Source organism: Lemur catta, chromosome 19 (genome assembly GCF_020740605.2).
Source record: "Lemur catta isolate mLemCat1 chromosome 19, mLemCat1.pri, whole genome shotgun sequence".
Classification (NCBI taxonomy): Eukaryota; Metazoa; Chordata; class Mammalia; order Primates; family Lemuridae; genus Lemur; species Lemur catta.
This window is the reverse complement of record NC_059146.1, coordinates 20321541-20346722: the sequence shown is the minus strand read 5'-3', so window position 1 is coordinate 20346722 and position 25182 is coordinate 20321541. Positions and strand designations below refer to the sequence as shown.

At 41.4% G+C, this 25182-nt stretch overlaps 1 protein-coding gene across 1 annotated transcript; it reads right to left on the bottom strand.

Annotated features, from left to right (window-relative positions):
* Positions 1-3024: 3024 nt before the first annotated feature.
* On the bottom strand, positions 3025-24144 carry LOC123624179 (zinc finger protein 480-like). The gene is made up of 7 exons (XM_045531811.1): positions 24094-24144; positions 21507-21695; positions 20346-20491; positions 16141-16216; positions 13564-13690; positions 12960-13088; positions 3025-6460 (listed from the first exon to the last, which is right to left on the bottom strand). Exons 1-7 carry the CDS (start codon positions 24142-24144, stop codon positions 4173-4175), a joined length of 3006 nt encoding a protein of 1001 aa, XP_045387767.1. The 3' UTR covers positions 3025-4172.
* Positions 24145-25182: the final 1038 nt, after the last annotated feature.

Genomic DNA, 25182 nt, shown 5'->3' with positions numbered 1-25182 from the left:
AACAAAATGTTTTCCTCTAAGTTGAGAATGGTCTATGTTCTGAACTAAAATAAAATCTTAAGTCTCGCCCCTCACCAGGTGCCTGAATGGACCCCCTCTTGGTCAAGGGAATATCGTAAAAGTAAATTGCCTGCCAGGAGGAAGGAGGTCAGACATGCCTTACCATGCCTCCCTCCCTGCTTGGGGACATCTTTTGTAATGCATTAGCAGGCCTAAGGGTGTCCTCAATTTACACAACAAATCTATGTCTGGTGGCTTATCTCTGATAAACAGCAACTATATTAAAACATGTCAAGCCTTTAGACAAAGCTTCCTGTCTTTAACCAATTAGAAGCCAAAGAATCTTTAAACCCACCTATAACCTGTAATCCCCCCTTTGGAGTTTGCCCATCTTTTCAGGCCAAACCATCTATACCTCCCACGTATTGGTTTATGACTTTACCTGTAACCCCTGTCTCCCTGAAATGTAAAAAACCAAACTGTAACCCAGCCACAGCCAGTCCACTTGCTCAAGGCTTCCTGGGCATGGCTCTGGGTCATGGTCCTCAAATTTGGCACAGAGTAAATCCCTTTAAAATTTTTTTTTCCAGAGTTTGGCTTTTTTTCCGTTAAGGACGAGACAACAGTGACTGTATCCAGGAAAGTTCCTGCCATTAAAATTAATCCAAGTAATTTAATTTAAAAGCTCTGAAATTATCTGTGATGGGGATACAAACTAGAATGTGAAATGCAGCTCTCTGCCCAGAAGGAAATGTGTAATTTAATGCTTATAGCCCACATTATGAAATTTCAGTTCACTATTTTGTACTGTCCCAATGCTTTCCCTAAACTAAACACTTTAAGGGACACTGCTTTTTCATATTTACAGAGAAATTAGTTTTCCCTTCCATTGTCCTATCCACATGCTCATGTCACAAAATCTATCTCCAAATGGCACCCTCATTTACAAACTCCCTAAACACTTCACTAGAGTAACACAGGGAAAAACTGTATGAAATATGTATGCTGGCCTACAATGTATGAAAGAGGGGAAATAAATAACAAAAAAAATCATATAAAAAATGAGAAAATTTTATTAGACTTGAAAATGAACCATGGTATATACTGTTTAATACCACAATCTGAAAATGAGATTTACATAAGTTTTATAAAAATCCTCTTTTACTAAAATTCTGTAATCATATTTATTACAGAATAAACACTTCCACACAATAAATTTCAATCTACCGTAAAAAATATTTTAGGCAATTTAACTAAATAGTATTTAACAAACATTTTAAACAGTCATACTGTGTGATGGGACTTACATGTGCAGCCAAAAAAGGAATATAGTAAGCTATTAACATGAGAAAAATTGGGGTCTTTCCTCACCAAGTCGAGGGATTTCAAGAACACTCAGTGTTACCTTAAAGAGTCAGACTACATTGTGTGATATTGAATACTAATATATTTTATACCTCTGCATTCCCTCTTCCTATTCTGCCCACCTAGTTAAGCCAACAATGCCTGAGTGCTCCTCCCTCCTTTGGCAGCAGCTGGAAATCAAACCACATGTGGGTACTCGACTTCCACCCACCCTTTAACAATCCTAACACCCCAAGCCAGTCACGTACCCCAGTTCCTCTGAAGCCACTTTTGGACCCGCTGTGGAAGACTATTCTGCTTTCCTCAGAAAGCCTCACTGTGCACTAAAAATTCTCATACCTCTTCTGTGTACTGCATCAATCTCAATATCCAAACCAAATATTAAGTGCACATCAATCAAGTTTCTGGGGAGTGTTGAAAAAAAGCTCACCTTCGGAAAAGGGTTACCAGGGTGCATATAGGTAGTTCCTAGTTTATCCAGCAAAACAAAAGTTCCCACTTTTTATGTTTATTTATAAAAAGAAATACATGAATGATAATATTTAAAACCTTTGTCAGCGAGTACTGCAAAGACAAAAAAGATATGCTGTTATTTTTATCCTTATTGCCCACATTCTTTATTTCATAATAACTTCCATATTACTGTATGTGCATTTTTGCTTAAGGAAAATGAAGGTGTATGTCATGGGTCCTACATGGCACGTGAGAGAAGTGTGTAGAAATATAATAATACAGTGCATGTTCATCAACAATGATGCATGTTTGAGGGTGTAAGAGTCTGAAGCTACACTGCTATTCAATTTTCACTGGACTCACATGAGTATCATGGGGCAGAGTGTAGCGAGAATAACTTAAGTACTAAGAATGATTACCCAAAATCATACTTACCTAAGTATATGTACCCAAAAGGGTGTGTTCTTTGATTTCACCAAATGCACTGTTCTAGATGCTTCAACCATAAGGGCCTAATGGAATATTATTCTCTGTTATAAAGTATCCTCCTGAGGTGGAATAAAACAATGTTGGTAGAAACATTGTGATTCCTTTATAGCCATGAAAACATACTATGTTTTCTCACTTAAAATTGAGGATTATGATATATTCTGAATAAAATACTTGCAGATTGGAATGCCAATAGGGAAATGTGAATCCTCCCCAAGAATATGCTCTACTGGTAGTTTCTATTAAACTGTCTATTCTGATATAACTTCTCCATTCAGCTTCAAAAAAACACGATTTGTTCATCAATCTTTGCTAAACAACAGGTATTGCAATTCAATAGAGAACATGACAACCATTATCCCTGTATTGTTTCTACAACAGAATTAGACCTTAAGAACCTATTACTCTCGGCTCACGCCTGTAATCCTAGCACTCTGGGAGGCCGAGGTGGGAGGATCGCTCAAGGTCAGGAGTTGGAGACCAGCCTGAGCAAGAGCGAGACCCCGTCTCTACTAAAAATAGAAAGAAATTAGCTGGCCAGCTAAAAATATACATAGGAAAAATTAGCTGGGCATGGTGGCACATGTCTGTAGTCCCAGCTACTCGGGAGGCTGAGGCAGGAGTATCACTTAAGCCCAGAAGTTTGAGGTTGCTGTGAGCTAGGCTGACACCACGGCACTCACTCTAGCCCGGGCAACAAACAAAACTCTGTCTCAAAAAAAAAAAAAAAAAAAAAAAAGAACCTATTAGTCTCTTCCCATGAAATTCCCAGTGTCCAGAGGTTGTGGCCTGTTCTTTCTCAGTGTGTTGGTAGAACATTTCATTCCTATAATCCACTGTGTCCTCCTTCGGGTGAAGTGTGTGCTGAAGGCATTAGGCATGAAGACTGAACCATAGGTTACATAATTCTCTGCCCATCATCATCCTTTCTAAATCAGACACTATATAATCTCAAAGGACAAGGCACAGTGGCTCACATCTGTAATTGCAGCATGCTGGGAGGACAAGTACAGAGAATCGCTAAAATCCAAAGTTTTAAACCAACCTGGGGCACATAGTAAGAGTTTTTCTCCCAAAAACAAATTAATAAAAATCAGCTGGACCTAGTGTGGTACACCTGGAGTCCCAGCTACGTGGGAGGTAGAGTGGGGAGGACAGTTTGAGCCCATGAATTAAAGGGTGCAGTGGGCTATGATCACACCACTGCACTTCATCCTAGGTAAGAGAGCAAAACTCCTCTCTCCATAAAAATAGAAAAAAAAATTAATCTCAAAAGGCAGTGTCCTTTCTCTTCTAGGAGATGGGAGAGCGATGATTCTCAGTAATCAATTGAGACCTGTCATTCTCTTGATTTTTTTCCCAAGACACCACAGGGAAATGTTGGCGAGGAAGGCATATGAAAAGATTTTAAAGCTCAGGCTGAAAGTCATAAAGAATAAAGTAGCCTTTTGAAAGAACCTGAAATCAACTATTGTAAAACCTAAATATAACTCACCATGCCCATATGTGCTTGCATCTTTGATATATATCATGTCATGAGGGTCAATGTATTTTGATTTATAATTATTCATCACGACATAATATCAGAGATTAATATTAGAAAACTAGAGACTAACTTATTTCTTGTGTAAATCCTCTCACGTTCTACAGTAATGTTCCTTGGGTGTTAGCCTCACCATAAACATTTCATTTGCGTGGTTTCATTGAAGATGGACCTTTGATGTATAGTGAGTGGTGAGGCCTGGATAAAGCCCCTGCCACCTACATTGCACTTATTTGATTTCTCTTGTATGGACTCTCTGAGGTTGATTAATGATAGAACTCATGGTGAGGAGTTTGCACCCTGAAGGAGTCTGCACAATCTCTCACAAATGAATTCTCTGATGCTGAGCAAGGCGTGAAATGTGACTAAAAACTTTACCACATACATTGCATTTGTAAGGTTTCTCTCCAGTATGAATTCTGTGATGAGTTTTAAGGTTTGATTTTTCACGGAACACCTTGCCACACTCATTACATTTGTAAGGTTTCTCTCCAGTATGGATTCTGTGATGAGATTTAAGGTTTGATTTTTCACAGAAGACCTTGCCACATTCATTACATTTGTAAGGTTTCTCTCCAGTATGAGTTCGCTGATGACGTGTAAGGGATATCTTTTGTCTGAAGGCCTTGTCACATTCATCACATTTGTAAGGTTTCTCTCCTGTATGGATTGTGTGATGATTTTTAAGGTTAGATTTGTGACGGAAGACCCTGCCACACTCATCACATTTGTATGGTTTCTCTCCTGAATGGACAACATGATGATTTTTAAGGTTTGATTTCTGACAGAATAATCTGCCACACTCATTGCATTTGTAAGGCCTCTCTCCAGTATGAATACACTGATGTCGTGCAAGCGTTGAATTGTAATTGAAGACCTTGCCACATTCGTTACATTTGTAAGGTTTCCGTCCTGTATGGTTTCTGTGATCTTCAAGGTTTGAGTTTTGACAGAAGACCTTCTCACACTCATTATATTTGTAAGGTTTCTGTCCAGTATGTGTTTTCTGATGAACTGTAAGAGATATCTTGTGTCTGAAGGCCTTGCCACATTCATTACACTTGTAAGGTGTCTCTCCAGTATGAATTCTAAGATGGACTGTTAGGGATAATTTGTGCCTGAAAACCTTGCCACAGTGCTCACAGTTGTAAGGTTTATCTGCATTATGGATAACCTGATGTATATGAAGCCTCGAACGCAAACTAAATTTTTTACCACATTCATAACATTTGTAAGGTTTCTCTCCCAAATGGATCGTGTAATGATTTTTAAGGTTTGATTTTTGACGGAAAACCTTGCCACACTCATTGCATTTGTAAGGTTTCTCTCCACTATGAATGCCTTGATGTCGTGTAAGGTATGAATTGCAACTAAAAACCTTGCCACACTCATGACATTTGTAAGGTTTCTCTCCAGTATGCACACTCGCATGTTGTACAAGGTATGAATTGTAAATAAAGGCCTTGCCACATTCATTACATTTGTAAGGTTTCTCTCCAGCGTGCATACTCTTATGTCGTCTAAGGTATGAATTGCAACTAAAGACCTTGGCACATTCATTACATTTGTAAGGTTTCTCTCGAGTATGAATTCTCCGATGTTGTGTAAGGTATGAATTACAACTAAAGAACTTGCCACATTCATCACATTTGTAAGGTTTCTCTCGAGTATGAATTCTCCGGTGTTGTGCAAGGTATGAATTAAAACTAAAGACTTTGCCACATTCATGACATTTGTAAGGTTTCTCTCCAGTATGAATTCTACGATGATTTGCTAAGTTTGAATTTTGACTGAAAACCTTGCCACAAACATCACATTTGTAAGGTTTATCTGCATTATGGATAACCTGATGTATATAAAGCCTTGAAAGCACACTAAATGCACTGCCACAGTCACTACATTTGTAAGGTTTCTCCCCAGTATGAATACGCTGATGTCGTCTAAGGTATGAATGGCAACTAAAGACTTTGCCACATTCATCACATTTGTAAGGATTATCTCTACTATGGATTCGCAGATGGGTTGTAAGTGTTGAACGCACACTGAATGCTCTGCCACAGTCATCACATTTGTAAGGTTTCTCCCCAGTATGAATTGTCTGATGTCGAGATAGGTGTGAGTTTTGACTGAAGTCTTTGCCACACTCATTACATCTGTAAGGTTTCTCTCCACTATGGATTCTCCAATGTCGTAGAAAGTCTGAATTTTGCCTGAAGGCCTTGCCACACTCTTTACATTTGAAAGGTTTCTTTCCAGCACGGATTACCCCATGGTTAGGAAGGCTTGAAGACACACTAAAGGCTTTGCTGTGCTCATTAGGTCTGTAAGGTTCTTCCCTAATGTGTGCTTTCAGTTCTTCTGTGAATTGTGGAGAACTGACAAAATCATTCTTGTATTTATTAAATATATGGGTTTTCAGTTTAGAAGTAAGGTTTTCAAGTGGTGAAAGTGAGGTAATAGGGTTGATAGTCTTTTCAACTTGATTACATTCATAAATTTTCCCTTCAGGTTGCAATAGCTGCATTTCAGGCAGATGGAACTGAAAGCTTAATCCAAGTTCAGTTTTAATAGGCTGATTTCCTGCATCATTTCCCAAGACACAGCTCCTCCCTAGGAAAGCAAGAAAAGAATGGAACTTGAACCTATGGATCTGGCATTCCTAGAGTCTGAGAAGTACTCTAGGATCCGCCCCACCTGACTCCGATATAGAAAGGAATATCAGTGTATTTTGTATATCACATTGGCAATGCTGAAAACATAAAGAGGTGAGGGGATGCACTGGACCATTGGGGTTCTGCAGGAGCCAGGAGGATTACTGTGAGTTTGAGAGAGATTATGAGCTGAGAAACAGAACAGAAGCTGAAAGCTTCTGAAAAAAAGCAGGGATAAGCTTCTTAGGGAAAATAAGACATTTAAAGGAAACTCTCATACATTAGTAATAATATATAAAATAGCCAACAAAGACAGACACATCTCCAGAAAAGCTGTCAGTGCTCCTAGATCCTTTACAACAGGCTGATGAGTAAAGGTCTACCACTGCATAATTTTAGGACAAAAAGAGTGGGACAGGCAGTGGTTTTTACCAATGCTCAACCTAAACTAAAAATTACAGGGCTGACAAAAGACAGGGAAGTATGCCCAAATAAAAGGAACAAAATAAATGCCCTGAAACAAAACCTAAAGGAACACAGCCTTTGGTAGTACTTGACAAATAATTAAATCAACTGTGCTAAAACGCTTAATGAGCTAAAAGATTAGAGATACAGAACTAAGTGAATGAAGGAAATGAATACTAAAAGAAGAGAATATCAAATAAAAGAGAAACTAGTAACAAAAAGAAACTCTGGAGCTGCAATACAATAAATGTAGTGAAAATTCACTGGGGGAGGTCCAAGAGCAGACTAATAAGACAGAGAAAAGAATGAGCACATTCAAAGATAGGTTATTCAAAATTATCACCTCCAAAGAGGAAAGAGAATAAATAATAACAAAAAGCACAGAAACTGGTATAGATTTGGGGGATACTATCATATGTAAAAACATGCAAACTATGGGAGTTTCATAAGGGGCAGACATAGAGCTGGAAATCACATGAAGAAATCACATTGGGCCGGGCACGGTGGATCACGCCTGTAATCCTAGCACTCTGGGAGGCCGAGGCGGGCGGATTGTTTGAGCTCAGGAGTTCGAGACCAGCCTGAGCAAGAGTGAGACCCCGTCTCTACTAAAAATAGAAAGAATTTATATGGACAGCTAAAATATACATATATATTGAAAAAAACTAGCTGGGCATGGTGGTGCATGCCTGTAGTCCCAGCTACTCGGGAGGCTGAGGCAGGAGGATTGCTTGAGCCCAGGAGTTTGAGGTTGCTGTGAGCTAGGCTGACGCCACGGCACTCACTCTAGCCGGGCAACAGAGCGAGACTCTGTCTCAGAAAAAAAAAAAAAAAGAAATCACATTGAAGAAACAATCTCCAAATGTCCTACATTTGAGGAAGAACTGGATATACAAATTCAACAAGCTTTACTAGTCCAAGGGAAAGTAGCCAAGGATGCACATAAAGAAATATATTATAAAGAAATTATAAAAAGCCAGAGACAAAGGTACAATCTTGAAAGTAACAAAAAAGAGACTTGCCATATACAAAGGCAAGTACATAAAACTACATGCATTTTTCAGCAGAAACCTTGTCTGCTAGAAGGCAATGGGATGATACCTTCAAAATGCTTAAGGAATAAAAACTTGTCAAGCAACAATACAATATTTAGTGAACCCTCCTGCAGAAATCAAAGAGAAATTTATTTTATTTTATTTTATTTTTGAGACAGAGTCTCACTCTATTGCCTGGGCTAGAGTGCCGTGGTGTCAGCCTAGCTCAAAGCAACCTAAAACTCCTGGGCTCAAGCAATCCTACTGCCTCAGCCTCCCGAGTACCTGGTACTACAGGCATGCACCACCATGCCTGGCTAATTTTTTCTATATATATTTTTAGTTTTCACGCTAATTTCTTTCTATTTTTAGTAGAGACGGGGGGAGGGGGGTGGGGGGGGTGGTCTCAGTCTTGCTCAGGCTGGTCTCGAACTCCTGAGCTCAAACGATCCACCCGTCTCGGCCTCCCAGATTGTAGGATTACAGGCAGGTGTGAGCCACCGCGCCCGGCCAATAAAACCAATTTCTTAAGAGAAATCACAAGAGGGATTAGAAAACATCTTGATACAAAGGACAAGGAAAACATACCCAAACATAAAATGTAGCAAAGATATTTATAAGTATCTATGCTTACATTAAAAATAAACAACAATCACATATAAAGAACCTACCTTTTTACTTCAATGAAATATAGGAAAAAAATAAATACAATGGTAGCTGAAAGAGGAATAAAGATTAAAACACAAAGTAGAGTCTGGAAAAGCACTACAGAAAATCAGAGAAGTAACACATCATATGCTGAATGATAAGAAGACTGACAAACCTTTGTCCAGATAAAATAAAAAATAAAAACCCCAGAAGAGAGAAATGACTAAAATAAGAAACAGAAAAGGAAACATTACAATTGATTGTATATAAATCAAAAGGAAACTAAGAGAATGACAATGAACAATCATAACAATAAATTTAATAACCAAGAAGAAATGCATCAATTTCTAGAAATACACCACTTACCAACACTTAAGCATGAAGAACTAGAAACATTACACACACCAGTGACAAAGACATTCATTCAGTGATCAAATATCTCCCATTAAAGAAAAGTACAGAACCAGATGACTGCAATGTCAATCTATCAAATACCGAAAAGAAAAAACTAACACAAACACTCCTTAAAATGTTCCAAAAATTAGCAAGGGAGGGAACACTTCCAAACTCAATCAATGAGGCTTGTGTTACCTTGACAGCAAAGACAGATAAAGGCCCTACAAGAAAAGAAAACTACGGAGCAATATTCCTGATTAATCAAATGCAAAAGTCCTCAACAAATTGCTGGCAAGACAAATTTTCAGCAGCACACTGAAAATAATCACACGTCACGACCAAATGGGATTTATTCCTGGAATGCAAGTGGGTTGCAACTTAGAAACATCAACCTGTGTCTTACTCCACAACAACAGAATAGAGGAAAAAGGCCAAACATTCATCTCAGTTGATGCAAAAAAAGCCCCTTAAAAATGTCTCATAACAAAATCACTCAAAACACTGGGAATACAAGGAATCTACTTAACATAATAAAAGCCATATATAACAAGCTGACAGCTGACTTCATACTCAAAATTGAAAGAATGAAGGCTCTTCTGTTATAAGAAAAAAGAAAATGAAACCCCATGTGTATTATTTCTATAAAACATACAGTTGTCACTCAGTATGCAGGGAGTGTTAGGTCCAGGTCCAGGTCCCCCCATGATACCACATTCTGTGGATGCTCTTCCATATTTGTGGTTTCTACATCCTCAGATTCAACTAAACACAGATTGAAAAATATAGTCTGGGCCGGGCGCCGTGGCTCACACCTGTAATCCTAGTACTCTGGGAGGCCGAGGCGGGAGGATTGCTCGAGGTCAGGAGTTCGAGACCAGCCTGAGCAAGAGCGAGACCCTGTCTCTACTACAAATAGAAAGAAATGATCTGGACAGCTAAAAATATATATAGAAAAAAATTAGCCAGGGATGGTGGCACATGCCTGTAGGCCTAGGTACTCGGGAGGCTGAGGCAGAAGGATTGCTTGAGCCAAGGAGTTTGAGGTTGCTGTGAGCTAGGCTGACGCCAGGGCACTCTAGCCCGGGCAACAGAATGAGACTCTGTCTCAAAAAACAAACAAACAAACAAAATATATATATATAGTCTGCCTTTTGTATCCCTGGGTTCCACGTGTGCAGATTCATCTACTGTGGAAATGCTGATGTAGGCTTCACTGAATTTGTGCATGCAGAAACTATAGATGTGGAGGACAAAGTGTGGGTACTGGAATCCTAGCTAAAGCAATGAGAAAAGAGAAAGAAATAAAAGGCATGCAATTGGAAAGGAAGACATAAAATGATCTTTGTTCAGATGAGAATCTTTTACCTAGAAAATCCTAAAGGTTCCACAAAAAACTGTTGGAACTAATGAACGAATTCAAAGATACAGGATACAAAATCTACTTAAAATTAGTTTCTTTCATATACATTAATATAAATAATGCCAAAAGAAAAATAAGTAAATAATTTGATTTACCATACCATCAGAAAGAATTAAATACTTAGGAATGAGCTTAACAAGGAGGAAAAGGATTTGTAAACAGAAATGTAAGAAATATACTGGAAGAAATTAGAGAACACACAAATAAATGCAAAAATGTCCCAGGTTCATGCTTTGGAAGACCTGATGTGAAATGTCAATAACAACCAAAGTGACCCACACATTCATTGAAATCCTTAGCAAAATCCTAATGAAACATTCTACAAAAATAAATTTATCCTTAAATTAAAAAGAAATCACACAATCACCTCAATAGGAAAATAAACTTCAAAGAAATACAGCGAGGCCTTACGTTGCCCGATTACAAAACTCATTACAAAGCTACCTTAATCAAATCAGTACTGTACTGCCATGAATGAAGACAGATGTATGAAGCAATGGAATAGAACAGCACTCACAACGAAAACTCTCAAATACATGGTCTAATGATGGTCAAGTACAGTGGCAAGACCATGTATAGGGGAAAGGACAAGCCCTTCAACAAACCGTCCTAAGGCCCAGGCACGGTGGCTGAAGCCTGTAATCCTAGCACTCTGGGAGGCCAAGGCAGGTGGATCCTTTGAGCCTAAGGAGTTTGAGACCAGCCTGAGCAAGAGCAAGACCCCATCTCTACTAAAAAAAATAGAAAGAAATTTGCTGGACAACTAATAATATATATAGAAAAAATTAGCTGGGCATGGTGGCGCACGCCTGTAGTCCCAGCTACTCAGAGGCTGAAGGAGAAGGATCGCTCGAGCCCAGGAGTTTGAGGTTGCTGTGAGCTGAGGCCACAGCACTCTAGCCTGGGCAACAGAGTGAGACTCTGTGTCAAAAACAGAAAAGAAAACAAACTGTCCTAAGCAAATTGTATATCCACATGCAAAAGAATGAAGTTGGACCCTTACCTTACACCATACGAAAAAATTTACTTAAAATGGATTCATGATGTAAATATAACACCTAAAATTATAAAACTCTTAGAAGAAATTATAGGTATAACGCTTTATTAGATTGGATTCAACCATCATTTCCTGGATATAACACCAATACACAGAAAACAAGGTAAAAAATACCCACTAGAATGTCTATTTTCAAAACTAATAAAAGAAAAATCCTCCTAAAATAGAAAGTATTGGTGAGAATTGGAGAAACAAGAGACTCGATCCCTGCCTCCTGGGAATGTAAAATGGTGCAACCACTATGGAAACCAGTATGAAATTTCCTCATATAATTCAAAATTGGGAATTATCTTATAAGCCTATAATATCACATCTGGGCATATATTCAAAAGAATTAAAGACAGGATTGTGAGCAGGTTTATACAAACTCATGTTAAAAAAAAAACAGCATTATTCAAAACAGTCAAGAAGCACAAGCAACAGAGGTGTTCACTAATAGAAAAATGGATAAACAAAATGTGGTATATATTAAATATATAAAAGAAAAATGATTCAATCCATTAAAAAAAAAGAAATTACTTTATATGCTACAATATGGTTTAACCTGGAGGACACTACACTAAGTGAAACAAGCCTGACATTAAATGACAAATACTCTATGGTTTCACGTCTATGAAGGATCTAAAATTGTCAAATTCAAACAAACAGAAAAGAAAGGGGAGGGGCAGAGAAAATAGGGTAGGGAGAAGTGACTTTGAATATTCATGGTAATGAAACAATTCTAAATACAAGGAATGAGAACAACATGATGCATTTTAGCTCTGCTAATCTCATACAATGTAAGATATTGTAAAATTTCTCTGAAAGCAAAAGGCGCATGATGTCAGAGGTACCACCACTTTACATATTAGTAGATATAGAGTTGTGCTTGTGAATGAATGAAAGCTTACGTGCATGTATCTAAAATGAATAAATCTAACTTCATAATTATCACCAGAAGAGCATAAATAATTACATGGACAAAATAAGTAAATGACCCACAGCGAGGCTGGCTCACACTGAAGGGCACAGCTACGAGCAGCAAAGAGCAGAAACATACCCCGGCAGTGGTGCGGACACCCACGGACTAAGTCATTGGCAACATATGCAGCAAATAAGAGCCAGAGAACAGCAGGACAGCACCAGGCTGTGGGTTACCAGGGACCAGGTGAACATTACAGGAAATTCACATGGAAAGAGTTCACAGAAGCCAGATGACAGGTGTTGTCCCATAGAATAAAGACTTTGCCTTGGTCTCTGTTTGAGCTGCAGCAACCACTGGAGGGCAAAAGGATAAACTAATACATGTTTAAAGAACAGAGTGGTAAGTGGGGGCAAAGATTTCTGCTTAGAGCTCACAGGATTTAAACTTTGTTTGACCGCTGGACTCCCCCACTTGCAAACTTTCCCAAACACTGTTTAATAGTGTGGTTTCCACTGTGCCCACCGGAGCTCTCACCTGAATGCAAACCTGGGATCCTTTCCCCCCCATTTGAGTTTCTTGGTATTTTCATTTCACTGTCCACGGTCCAGGGATCTTCCCCTTCCTCCAACACAGAGATAACACTCAGGTCAGGAAGCGAGATTCCTGCTTATAAAAACAAACAATCAAGAAGCGCCGTGGCTTAGCCAAAATCCAAGCCCTATGTTTAGGTAGGAGAGAGGACATTACAAATGGATCAAGAAAAATATTTCACAAATTCATCCACAGATGGCCTCTTTATGAATGTGTATAAAACTGTATGATGCAAACATCTAGCTCGCTTCCAAGAACTACTGAATCGGAAGGTTGGGGTTAGAAAACAAGGATCTGGACATTTTTAAACTTTCCCACAAGGTTTCTTTGCATATGTAATCCATTGTACCACAAAACGATGTATTATGAAGAGGACAGAACAACTGAAGGGGACATTTAAAGTCCAGAAAGCATTGTGGAGCTTTTCATTTCTGAGTCAATAAGGCCTCCACCTCAGTCAAGCAAGGCAGGGGCTCCCAAGAGGCACACAGAGAAAACGCAGACACACAAGGGCAGATCCCGATGTCGAGAGCCACGTTATCCTCACCCAGGGACACCAGGTTCCTGTAGTTCTCCAACATCACAGCCCTGTATAAAGCCCTCTGAGCAGAGTCCAGGCACGTCCACTCCTCCTGAGAGAATTCTACGGCCACATCCCTGAATGTCAAGTGTCCCTAAAATGTAAAACATAGTTCACCAATGAGATGGGAAGAATTCCTCTCTTCACATAAAATGAGAAGAGAGTTGTAAAAATTGATTTGATTAAAGTGAGTGTTCTGACAGATCCACATTAATATATTTTTGAGCTCATTATGTGTTTTATTATACCTTCCCATAAGAAGTTATGTGGACAATACAAGAAAAAATCAACACAGGTTTATCTCTTTTCTCTATAGAGGTGTTAGATATTCTGTGTGACACACCAAATGATATTCAGTATCTAGGTGAACTAGAATATGGGTAGTGTCTTCAAGATGACTATGTCCATAGTAGCTTGTAAAAGAAGATCAGAATCTAAAAAACTGATGAGGACAGTAGTAGCCATGCTGGGAGCTTCTGAACACCTCCCATATGCTAGGCAGTATTCTAAATGCTTTACGTGTACTACCTGCTATAACAACTAGAGCCCATGAGAGAAAGATCCATTCGTATCTTACTAAGGAGACAACTGTGTCTCAGACACGCTTAGAAAGAACACCCCTGAGGTCAATGGGCTAAAAATGGCAGAGTAAGCACTGATCCCAGGTGTCTGGGCATTAGGATCAGACCTCATGGATCAAACAGTTAAGAAGCAGATCAGCCTCAAAAGTAAATTGACAGAGAATTACTTAATTGAGAGAAGTTGAAACACATTCAAGGATAAAAACATGCAACTACACCAAAGGTCATTATATGCATGTACACACACGTATACCAGTCATATGTTACATATTCTTAGTAATATCAATTCATTAACATGATAGTGTAGAAAAACTTTAAGGCCACAGAAAATATTCGAGATAAAATTGTAACTGTCAAAAAATATAAAATTTTTATAAAGTGATGACGTACCTTTGGTGATCCATGCCCACATTCACACACATCACATGCACACACTTACACATATTCACTGAAATAACAGGACATGGATCTGTGCAGACATGTCCCTCTGCTGCCCACTGAACCAGGGTGTTTCACAGAAAATAAACCCCTATAGAAAGACAAACTACAGAGTTTCTGACCATTTCTTCAGAACTCGCTCCCCTCCTGGTGGAGCCCACAGTCATGCTGCAGCAGTGGGGAGCTGGGCTGGACTGAGCCCCCCTCCAGAGCACAGACCCTGCCCTGACCAAATCCGATGCACAGCACAGCCCCCCTCACCCCTCCGTGGATCACAGGCTGATCTCAACAACGGAGGACACTGTGCCTTAGTATTAAATTCTGGATACAGGATAGGGTAGAATCCCCTTATTCACCGGGGATATGCTCCAAGCCCCCCAGTGGACCCATGGACGCTACTGAACCTTATATACTAAGTAAGTCGAAGGAATATCAACATAATTTTAAAAAGAGAAACAAAACAGCTTGCTAAATGACATGCACATCTTATGACATATATTATATGTAAATATATGATCTGAAACTTGCACTATAAAATATCACAACAAAACATTCACTAAACAATTTTTTTCCAGCCAGGCATGTTCCTAATGCTTGCAATCCCAGCACTTTGTCAGGTCAAGCGGGGAGGACTGAGGCCAGAAGTTCAACTCCAGCCTAGGTAACAGCATGAGACCCCTTCTCTACAAAAAGAAAAAAAAATTAGCCAGGCACGGTGATGTGTGCCTATACTGTCAGCTACTTGGGAGGCTGAGATGGGACAATGGCTTGAGCACAGGAATTCGTGCCTGCACTGATCTATGATTGTGCCACTGCACTCCAGTCTGGGTAACCCGAGATCCAGTCTGGGAAAAAAAACAAACAAAAAAACCAAAGAAACAAAAAAAGAATCCATGCAGGAACCCCACAGTCTCTGTGGGATGGATACACAGAGAATAACTGAACCAATCTCCTGCTCTCAGACATTGATGTTGATGTCGTATGTTAAAATAGATGATGGAATAAAACACTATCACTGATGTCTATCTTTCCATACTATTCCTGGCCAGAAATAATTTGGCATCAGAAACACAGTGATTCACTCATTTAGCTTGAAAGGTAGTAGAAAATCAGGCAGAAAAGATCTCCCCTAACAGGTCTCCTTTTCCAGAATTTAGCATGTTAATCCATGACTTCCATGTGCAGCTTGTCTAATCCTGTTCTACAGAGACCTGACAGTACACCCAGATGTAGCCCCTGAACAGTCCCCTGCTGCTCAACAGCACTGACACTACAGGGGCCACACCCCCCTCTAACCTATGTCAGGGTGTGAAGCCCAATGGAGCCTCTTCACTAGGTTATGTGACTAGGTCAGGGTGACACGAAATCAAAGTGGAGATGAGAGGCACTGAAGGAAGGCATGGGTGAGTGGGAGCAAACATGTCAGTCAGAATGGGTCAGAGTCAGAGAAGACTAGCAACTCCCATGCCCAGCATTTGAGAAAGGAAAAAAGACACAGAACAATCCACCAAGAATCTTACTTTACCTGAGTAAAAGCCATTGCTGACTCCTTTTCTTTCCTCTTCCTCCTCTTCTGGGCTTCTTCCTCATCCAACATGAATCTTTAAAAGTCAATCCTGAATGTCAAAAATATGCTGTTCAAAAGCTGAGAATCAACACACCCCCTCTCTGTGCCACAATTCCATGAAGAGGAAAAGATGTCCCATGTAAAGATGGTCTCTCCCGTCCATTACACCAAGAGGGGATGCAGGGACAATAAACTCATAGAGGACGATCAACTAGTGAGTCTATGACCCCTTTCATCAGAACTCGCTCCCCTCCTGGTGAAGCCTCCACTGCAGCAGTGGGGAGCTGGGCTGGACTGAGCTCCCCTCCAGGGCACAGTTCCGCCCTGACCAAACCCGATGCAAAGCACAGCCTGCCTCACCCCTCTGTGGATCACAGGCTGATCTCAGCCCTCAGAAATGGAGGACACAGAGCCCTGGTAATCTACCATGAAGACAAAGTAGCATCAGCTCTAAATATTATTAAGCCTGGGCCCACCCTGACTATGTGAGGCGGAATCTCTGGGAAGCGGACAAACTAAATATTTGCCAAATGCCTCAGCACCCTCATGTGAAGCCAGAGGTGAGCTCCACTCAGAGGGGCAAGGCCAGGACCCCTCCCAACTTCTGGCTCTGCTCTCCCCTTTGGGACTTGTTGTCACCAGTGTCCAGACACTGAAAGGTGAAGGACCAAGAAGAAACATGCAGAGCAGCCAATATGGACCACAGGTGGGGGTGACAGTGTGGCTGGAATGCTAAATGGGAGACAGGGGTAACAGAAGTCCTCTCTGAGAAGGTGGTATCAGAACAAAGACCTGAGGAAGGAAGGGTGCTTGTTACATGCAGCTGAGGGGCCAGAGAGTTTTAGGCAGAGGGACAGCCCACAAGAAGACCCTGAGGCAGGAGCAACCTTGGAAAAGGAAAGAGGCCTGTGTGGCTGGAGCAGAGCCAGTTTGAGGGGGACACAAGCCAGAGATGAGGCCAGAAAGGTCCTGGGGGAGCAGAGCAGGGAGGGCCCAGGTGTACAAACTTACTTCTCCCACGTCTCAAGAGAAGTTTCAAAATGATGTATTTCCACACCTGTTTTAAGTAAACATGTAACTTTTTTTCTTTATTACATGTAAGAATTATCCTATATATCTGAAATATATGACAAAAAATTCCACTAAGCTCCAGGAAGTACAGGGTCCTCCTAATCTGGGATATGAGGACTGCAGGGGAATGCGTTCAGGAGAGCTGAGAAAGTCCCTCTTGGATATATGAAAGGGGAGATGATGTTAGACATCCAGCATTGAGTCAAGGACACAACTGGACACAGGATTCTAGAGTTCAGGGGAGAGGGCTGCAAGGGAAACGGAGACATGTCAGAGGGGTTTAAACCACGATATGAGATGATACGGAAAGGCAGTGGGTGTGGACAGACATGACAAGAGGTTCAAGCACTAAATCATGGGACACTCCCACATTCAGAGAATGCAGTTTAGGAGATACCAGCAGAGGAAACTGGTAAGAGATGAAGGTGACAATAAAAATCTAAAACAAAGCAATTTTCAAAGTTTAGAGAGATGTCCCCAAAGCGAAGAAAAAAGAAGGAATGATCAGCTGTGCAGCAAGCTGCAGACAGGAAAATAAAGATGAAGACAGGAAATTAAAAAGTGGATTTAGAAATACAGAGGTCACTTGTGTCCGAGAAAGAAATGATCAGTGGAATGATGGATGTGCAAGCTTGCCTGGAAGGGGTAAATCAAGAATTCGAGGTAAGAATTAAAGACAGGTGACATCAACAAGATTTTAAGGTTTGTGCTGTGGGAGGAATTGTCTTCCCTTTAATGTTTGACATAGAAAAAAACTAATCATACTCAACACAGAATATTTTACCTCTAGTCACTAATGTGTGTGTGCTTTTTCCACACTGGCCAGTTCTCTGGGACACTTCCACCTGGCTGCCCTACAATTTAACTCAATTTTGATACTGTCGACCTGCACAGAGGGTCAGATCCCACAGGTTAGGGACTGAGTCCCAAAGACTGCCCCCCTCCCTTCAGATGTGGATAAATGTCATGGTTTCCAAAACTCCCTCCTAGGTTTTGATTAATTTGTGAAAATAGCTCTTGCTTCTGGGTGTTCATCTATATGCTTTGTAATATCCTGTATAACAAATGAGTAAACATAAGTAAAATGTTTCCCAGAGTTTGTGAACAGCTCTATCAAATTAATAAAATGTGAGGAAAGGGTCATGAAATACCCAGTTTTATAGCTGTTCAGTCAGAAGTTCAGGTCCCAACTTGGGACCTGGGACTGGCATCTGATGTGAGGCAGTTTTGTGCAACTTAGCCCTACATCTGTGGATCTGATCCTGTCTCCAGGTAGTGTGATAACTGAGTTATCTTACAGAACACCCTTGTTGGTGTCTGATGAGGCGTAATCCCCACACAGTTTGCTGACCAGAGGTGAAGTATTCTGTGGTGAGTGCTCACTACCGTATTGATTGTGAAAGAAAGTAGGAAAAACACTTGGGTTTTTTTTCCTATCTTATACACTGCCCCACTCCCTATCCCATCTTAGGAAAAAGGAAGACAGTGACCCACAACTGAATGAGTCAAGTCACTGCCCTTTGCTGAATCCAGGCTGTAAGTGGGAGGTAGCCAGTGATGCCAAAAATGGTTTAATGCACCAGCATTATAGACAGGAGCTATGCAATTCTCAACTTCATCTGTGTATTTTCAGCAAATGTTAAACTGATTAGATTACAAAGAGGAAACACTGTATCACAACTTAATCATCATACCCAACCATCTCAAGACTCATCTGGAGCCAGGGTCCCTTCTTTCTTCTTTACTGTGTTTCCCTCCCTCACTCCATACGTATCTCTCATTCTCACCTCCTCTCTCCTGCTCTTTTTTTTTTTTCTCCTCTCTGCTTCCCCCTGGGCTTCTGCTCCTCATTTTGTTGCCCTCTTCTCTCCTGCTCCTTCTCCCCTTCTTCCCTCTATTGCTTCTCTTCTACCTGTTCTGCTCTATTCTGGAAACTTTTTTAACCTTTGTTGCTCCTTCTCCCCAGTCTTTTGACTGTCCCAATCTCATATATTTCTGCCTCTTTCTTCCCCATGTCTGCTCCCCCTCTGCTCTCCCAGTCAAATTCGCTGTACCCTATAACACCACCTTGTCCCCACTCTCTGGCATCCCCAGCTGTGGTTCCCTCTCTGTTCTACTTGTCACCAGGTGCTCCCTCTTCTAGTTCCAGCACCAGGCTGCTCTGCCCTGGCTCCAAATCATAGGTCCCCTCCCCCCCTCTGTCTGAGGTGCCTCCCCCTTTGCTTGCCCCTGGCCCTAGTCTGGTGTCCTTCTTAGCTCAGGAGATCTAGGTTTTCTCTAAATTTGCTTCAGGGACTTTTCTCCCCCTGCTAGTTTCAGGCTTCTACTTTCACTCTTCCTGTCTCTTTGGAAATCCCTCCCACATCCTCTACTTTGCAGCGTTCATGTGTCCCCTTCACTCTTAATTTCTCTTTCTACATTCTTCTATTTCCTCTCTCTTGCTCTCCATCTCTCTTTCTCCACATATTCACACGGAAGGAACAGGAATAACATGCTCAACTCTAGAAGAGGACATGCTCTAGTGGGGAGGAATTTGGGATGCAAGAACATTCGGTGTCACAAGACAAGCCCTGGTCACCTGCCCCAATGCAGAATCGGAGGAAGTGATGACTGCTAAGAGGCCGGGGGAGCAGAAGGGCCCGGCCCAAGGAGGAAAGAGCATGGGGTGGACTAGGAGAGAAGTGGGGTCTGCAGAATCCCAGGACCAGGGAGAAATGCGGCTTCTCCAGGATTGGGGCTGCGGCGCTGCCCTCCAGGCGTCAGCCAGGCTTGGGGGACCGGAAGGGCCTGAATCCACCTCTCAGGTGAGGACTTTACGTGGCGCGGAGCCAGCATAAGGGTCACCTAATAGCTTTAAGCAGGGAAACAGTCCGAAAAGTGGTGTCTCCATGGCCCCTAAGGCAGAAAGATCGGGAACAGGACCAGCCTGAGATTGATTTTAACTCACAGGGAAGCGACACCCGACTCTCACTGGGACGTTTAAATTTACTCGGGGTGGAAGAAGGGGGATGGGGATTTCAAGGTCTGTATGGTCCCCCGGATCCCAGGTATAGAAGTGCTGGGGATTGCGAAGCAGACAAAGGGAAACTCACCCGCCACAGCGTTGCCTTCTCTCCACGCCATCGGCTTCCGGGTCTGCGGGAAACTGCGCGCGCAGGAGAGGCCCGGACGGGCCGCGCGGCGTGGGCGTGGCCGAGGCGATGTCTGGGCGGGGCCTGTGCTTCCCGCCATCTCGCTCCTGTCACGTCCAGTTTTCTGCATTCTGGAAGCAAAACCTACCGGTGAGGCTGGAGCTACTCAGCGGTCTGGGAACTGGAATCTGGCTGGGAGCGTCCATGGCGGTTGGTGATTGAATCTAGGAAAGTTCCTGCAATTTAAATTAAGTTTAGCAATTAAATATTCCGTGAAGGACAGGCAAACCTAAAATGTGAATTGCAATACCCTGCCTGGGCGGAATGTGACATTTCATGCTGATGCCCAATACAATAGAATAGAAATCCTTTCCATTTCTATTCCCCGTTCACTCTGGAGGGGCAGCCGGTCTAGACAAAAAATAGAAAAATTAGCAGAGCATGGTGGCACCCACCTGTAATCCCAGCTAGTTGGGAGGGTGACGCAGCTGAATCCCTTCAGCCCAGAAGTTTGAGGTTTCAGTAAGCTATGATGACACCACTGTATTCTAAGCCAAGGGATAGAGTGAGTCTCTGTCTCAAAAAAAAAAAAAAAAAGAAAGAATAGGAATGTATAATTCCCCTCCAGTGTGAAGTAGGGAGCTTTGCATTCCACCTGCTAGTTTCCATCTGCTGTGCAGACCACTCAGGTCCTGGCTTAATTAAATAAGCCGCTCCAATTACCAGTTCCCAGGGGCAACCATCGCCCCACAGAGACCCTTCACTGAGGCCACTGCAGCCCCTCTACCCCCACACCCTATCCCAGGCAGAGTCCTACTCATCTCACCTGTAGGACCCTTGTCTTCACCTGCTCACAAAAGGAGCTCTTCATTAGAACCGATTTTACTTTCATTGGAAAAAACAGCTCAGCATTTAATATAACGGGCCCTTTACAACTGTATTCTTTATCTTTAAATTGTTTGAGATATTAATTTACAATAGGCAGGAAGGAGGGTGATTAGGAGAGATTCCCCTTGACGGGAATGCGATCATCCGGTTCTAGAGAGCAGAGGGCCTGACAGAGCAACGGCCAGGAGAGGAGCGCCCCCTGCAGCTTCCATCCCCACCCACCCCGTCCTTTACCGAGCGTCTAGGCCCCGCCCCTCGCTGGCTATGGTCCTGCCCAAGATCCGCCCCCTCCCCGGTACTGCCTGCAATTTTCCACAGAGAACACACCTCATGCAGGTGTGTGGGTTTCAGACTTCCTGGTTCAAACCGACTCTTTGCGGGACCTTCCTTCAAGTACGCCCGGAATCCCCGGTCCCTGCAGACCTTAAATCCCCACGGACTCCCGTGCAGTGGGCAGCGAGTCCTGGCGTCGCAGCGAAAAGTTCTGAGGCCTGGAAGATCTCCAGCTTTTGTACTATTGTCTGCAGGATAGTCCTCTTTTCCTTAAGGTGCTTGATATCAGCGAGGAAAGGAGAAGATTCGTGAGCCCCAGGAATCAAGACACCATTAACGTTAATTTTGAGCAGGCTGGTTGCAGTTCAGGTATGAACCAAGTGAAATTTTGACGTTTTATATCAACCCAAAGCTCCCTCTCAGCTTTAGGGACTTTGTGTCCTTATCTTCTCCCACCTGGAGGAGAATGAAGAACAACCAAACACCACTGAAGTTGTTTCTTTCAACCCTACATCTAAGTCCTAAACCTCCTAAACAGGACATGGAGACTCTTAATCCCCTTCTTGCTAACCATGTAGGCCAAGAAATTTGTTCCTCGAAGTCTTCTTGAATCCCCTACCCCAGCTCATGAAATCCTTGGAGTTCTTTTTCTTTTTTTTTCCCTAGAAGCCATGTATGTGTCTGTTGTAAGTTCATTAACACACAAAATGTTAAGTTAGAAAAAGAAAATAAACTAGGCACAATGATAAGCACAAAATAAGTTCACAAACTCCACCTCTTTTGTTCCAATGTATTATTGATTAAACATAAAGGGACCAAATGCTCTTGTTAAAGCAAATCTTATGTTACTATTTTCAATTGTTTTTTTAAAGATATACTGTAGTTGGCCAGGCACAGTGGCTCACGCCTGTAATCCTAGCACTCTGGGAGGCCGAGGTGGGAGGATCGCTTGAGGTCAGGAGTTTGAGACCAGCCTGAGCAAGAGTGAGACCCTGTCTCTACTAAAATTAGAAAGAAATTAGCTGGACAACTAAAAAAAATATAGAAAAAAATTAGCTGGGCACGGTGGTGCGTACCTGTAGTCCCAGCTACCCAGGAGGCTGAGGCAGGAGGATCGCTTGAGCCCAGGAGTTTGAGGTTGCTGTGAGCTAGGCTGACACCACGGCACTCTAGCCCAGGCAAGAGAGTGAGACTCAGTCTCAAAACAAACAAACAAAAAAAAGATATACTGTAGTTGTTTCTAGACACATATCTACAAAATAGAGAAAACAAGAAAATGGCAATAGTAAGGTCTTACCTATCAAAAATTATATGTAAATGGATTCAACTCCTGCTTCTAAAGACATGGAATGGCTGAATAGATTAAAAAAATAAGTCCCAACTATACACTGTCTAGAAGAAACTCACTTTAAATTTAAGGACACATATAGTGTTTCTTCCTTCTTTCAACCAAAGGGATGGAAAAAGCAATTCCTTGTAAGTGGTCACTAAAAGGGAGCAGAGGTTACTGTACTTACATCAGACAAAAGACACTTTAAGTCAAAGTTATCACAAGACACAATTATGTTTATGATATAATGATAAAAATATCAATACAACAGGAAGATATAACTATATAAGTAAGCATATATGTACTCACCATCATAGCACCTAAATAAATAAAGACAATGTTGGCAGAAGTTCAAGGAGAAATAACCATGCAATAGTAGGAGACTTCAATATCCCACTCTCTATGTTGAATAGATTTTCCAGACAGAAAATCAATATGGAAATAGCACAAGAAACAACACTACAAACCAAATGGTCCTAACAGATAAGAACAGATCTTTTCACCCCACAGCAGAAGAATTCACACCCTCCTCAAGCACACAGAACATTCTCTAGCATAGGTCACATGTTCGATCACATGTCTTAACAAATTTAAGGTCAACATTGTTACATGTATCACTCCAAACACAAACCAAAAATCAAGTAGACATTAATAACAGTAAGTAAAAGGGAAAATTTCACAGATACGTGTATTTATTTATAAATATTCTTATCTTCCTGGTATATTGGCCCTTTTATCATTATATACAGCCCTGCTTCAGAATCAAAAACTAGGTGAAGAATTCTTAGACAAAGCATGACCCATGTATGAAAAAAATAGATCAACGGACTGGATTTTATCAAATTTAAAACTTCTGATCTGTATAAGGCTTCATTAAGATGAAGAAAGAAGAGCTGCAGAGTCATAGAAAACATATACCTATCATATATCTGACAAAGGACTAATATCAGAATAAAGAATTTTAGCTGAGTGCAGTGGCTCATGCCTGTAATCTCAGCACTTTGGGAGGCTGAGGCAAGAGGATTGCTTGAGGCCAAGAGTTCAAGATCAGCCTGAGCAACATCGCAAGAACCCATCACTATTTAAAAAAAAAATTCTAGAATGACTAAAGAAGGGGGAAAAAAAGCAAAATAATCAAAATAGAAAATGGACAAACACATGCAGATATATTTCATGGGTGCAAATATACCCAGCAAATAGGCATATGAAAAGATTTACAACATCATTATCCATCAGGTAGCAGACATCAGGATTTTCTGCCTCTTCCATGTGGACCCATGTCTGGCTTCAGAGATAATTTAAAAGAATGAGCTCCTACCAAACATTCCAATATGTCCATGCCGAGGTACATTAGGAACTTGTAATTGTTTCTGCAAATTGACAATGGGAGCATGAGTTGTTAAGATATGCTCAGCTCAACAAGTGTGCATTTGTCATTGTCACTGTTGATGAATTGTTAAATACTGGCCCATGAATTGATATTTATGAAGAATAGATTTATATCTCGGGAAATGGATGTCTCTGCTGAAAAACTGGGTAATCATTCTTAAAGGGAAATGTGGTAATGCAATCTAGTATTAATTCATAGGTAATATTGGTCTGTGAAATAAAAGTATAGATGTAATAGAAAGTTACCACAATCTCAATGATATAGGAACATAAACCATTTTAAAATGACAAGAGATACCAATAAAATACGGATGTTGAGGAGTTGGACAAAAGTAATTCGTCTTGTTACTGTAGCCCCATGGTTAAGAAACCTAGTCTTGGCCGGGCGCGGTGGCTCACGCCTGTAATCCTAGCACTCTGGGAGGCCAAGGTGGGTGGATCGCTCGAGGTCAGGAGTTCAAGACCAGCCTCAGCAAGAGCAAGACCCTATCTCTACTAAAAATAGAAAGAAATTATCTGGCCAACTAAAATATATATATAGAAAAAAAATTAGCCTGGCATGGTGGCACATGCCTGTAGTCCCAGCTACTGGGGAGGCTGAGGCAGTAGGATCGCTTAAGCACGGGAGTTTGAGGTTGCTGTGAGCTAGGCTGACGCCATGGCACTCACTCTAGCCGGGGCAACACAGCGAGACTCTGTCTCAAAAAAAAAAAAAAAAAAAAGAAACCTAGTCTTTGCAACTATCAACATAGATTAGATTCTGAATCAGCCACTTACTGGAATGTGGCTGGAGGAGTCTTTCAGCCTGTTTTTGTACTACATTTCCTCATGTGTGAAATGAGAATATCATCAATATTTATTTCAAGAACTGGCAATCCCATCAGTCCTTACATAGAAAGCATTAGTCACAGTGATGCT

What these genes read in the sequence shown, in the direction of transcription:
- LOC123624179 (XM_045531811.1), bottom strand. Translation starts at nt 24,144, where the DNA reads ATGGAAGAGGCAGAAAATCCTGATGTCTGCTACCTGATGGATAATGAT. An exon ending in GGGCGGGGCCTAGACGCTCG is followed by an intron (nt 20,492 to 21,506) that starts GTAAAGGACGGG and finishes TGGACGTGACAG; the next exon opens with GAGCGAGATGGCGGGAAGCA. An exon ending in AGAAGGCAACGCTGTGGCGG is followed by an intron (nt 16,217 to 20,345) that starts GTGAGTTTCCCT and finishes TGACTTTTAAAG; the next exon opens with ATTCATGTTGGATGAGGAAG.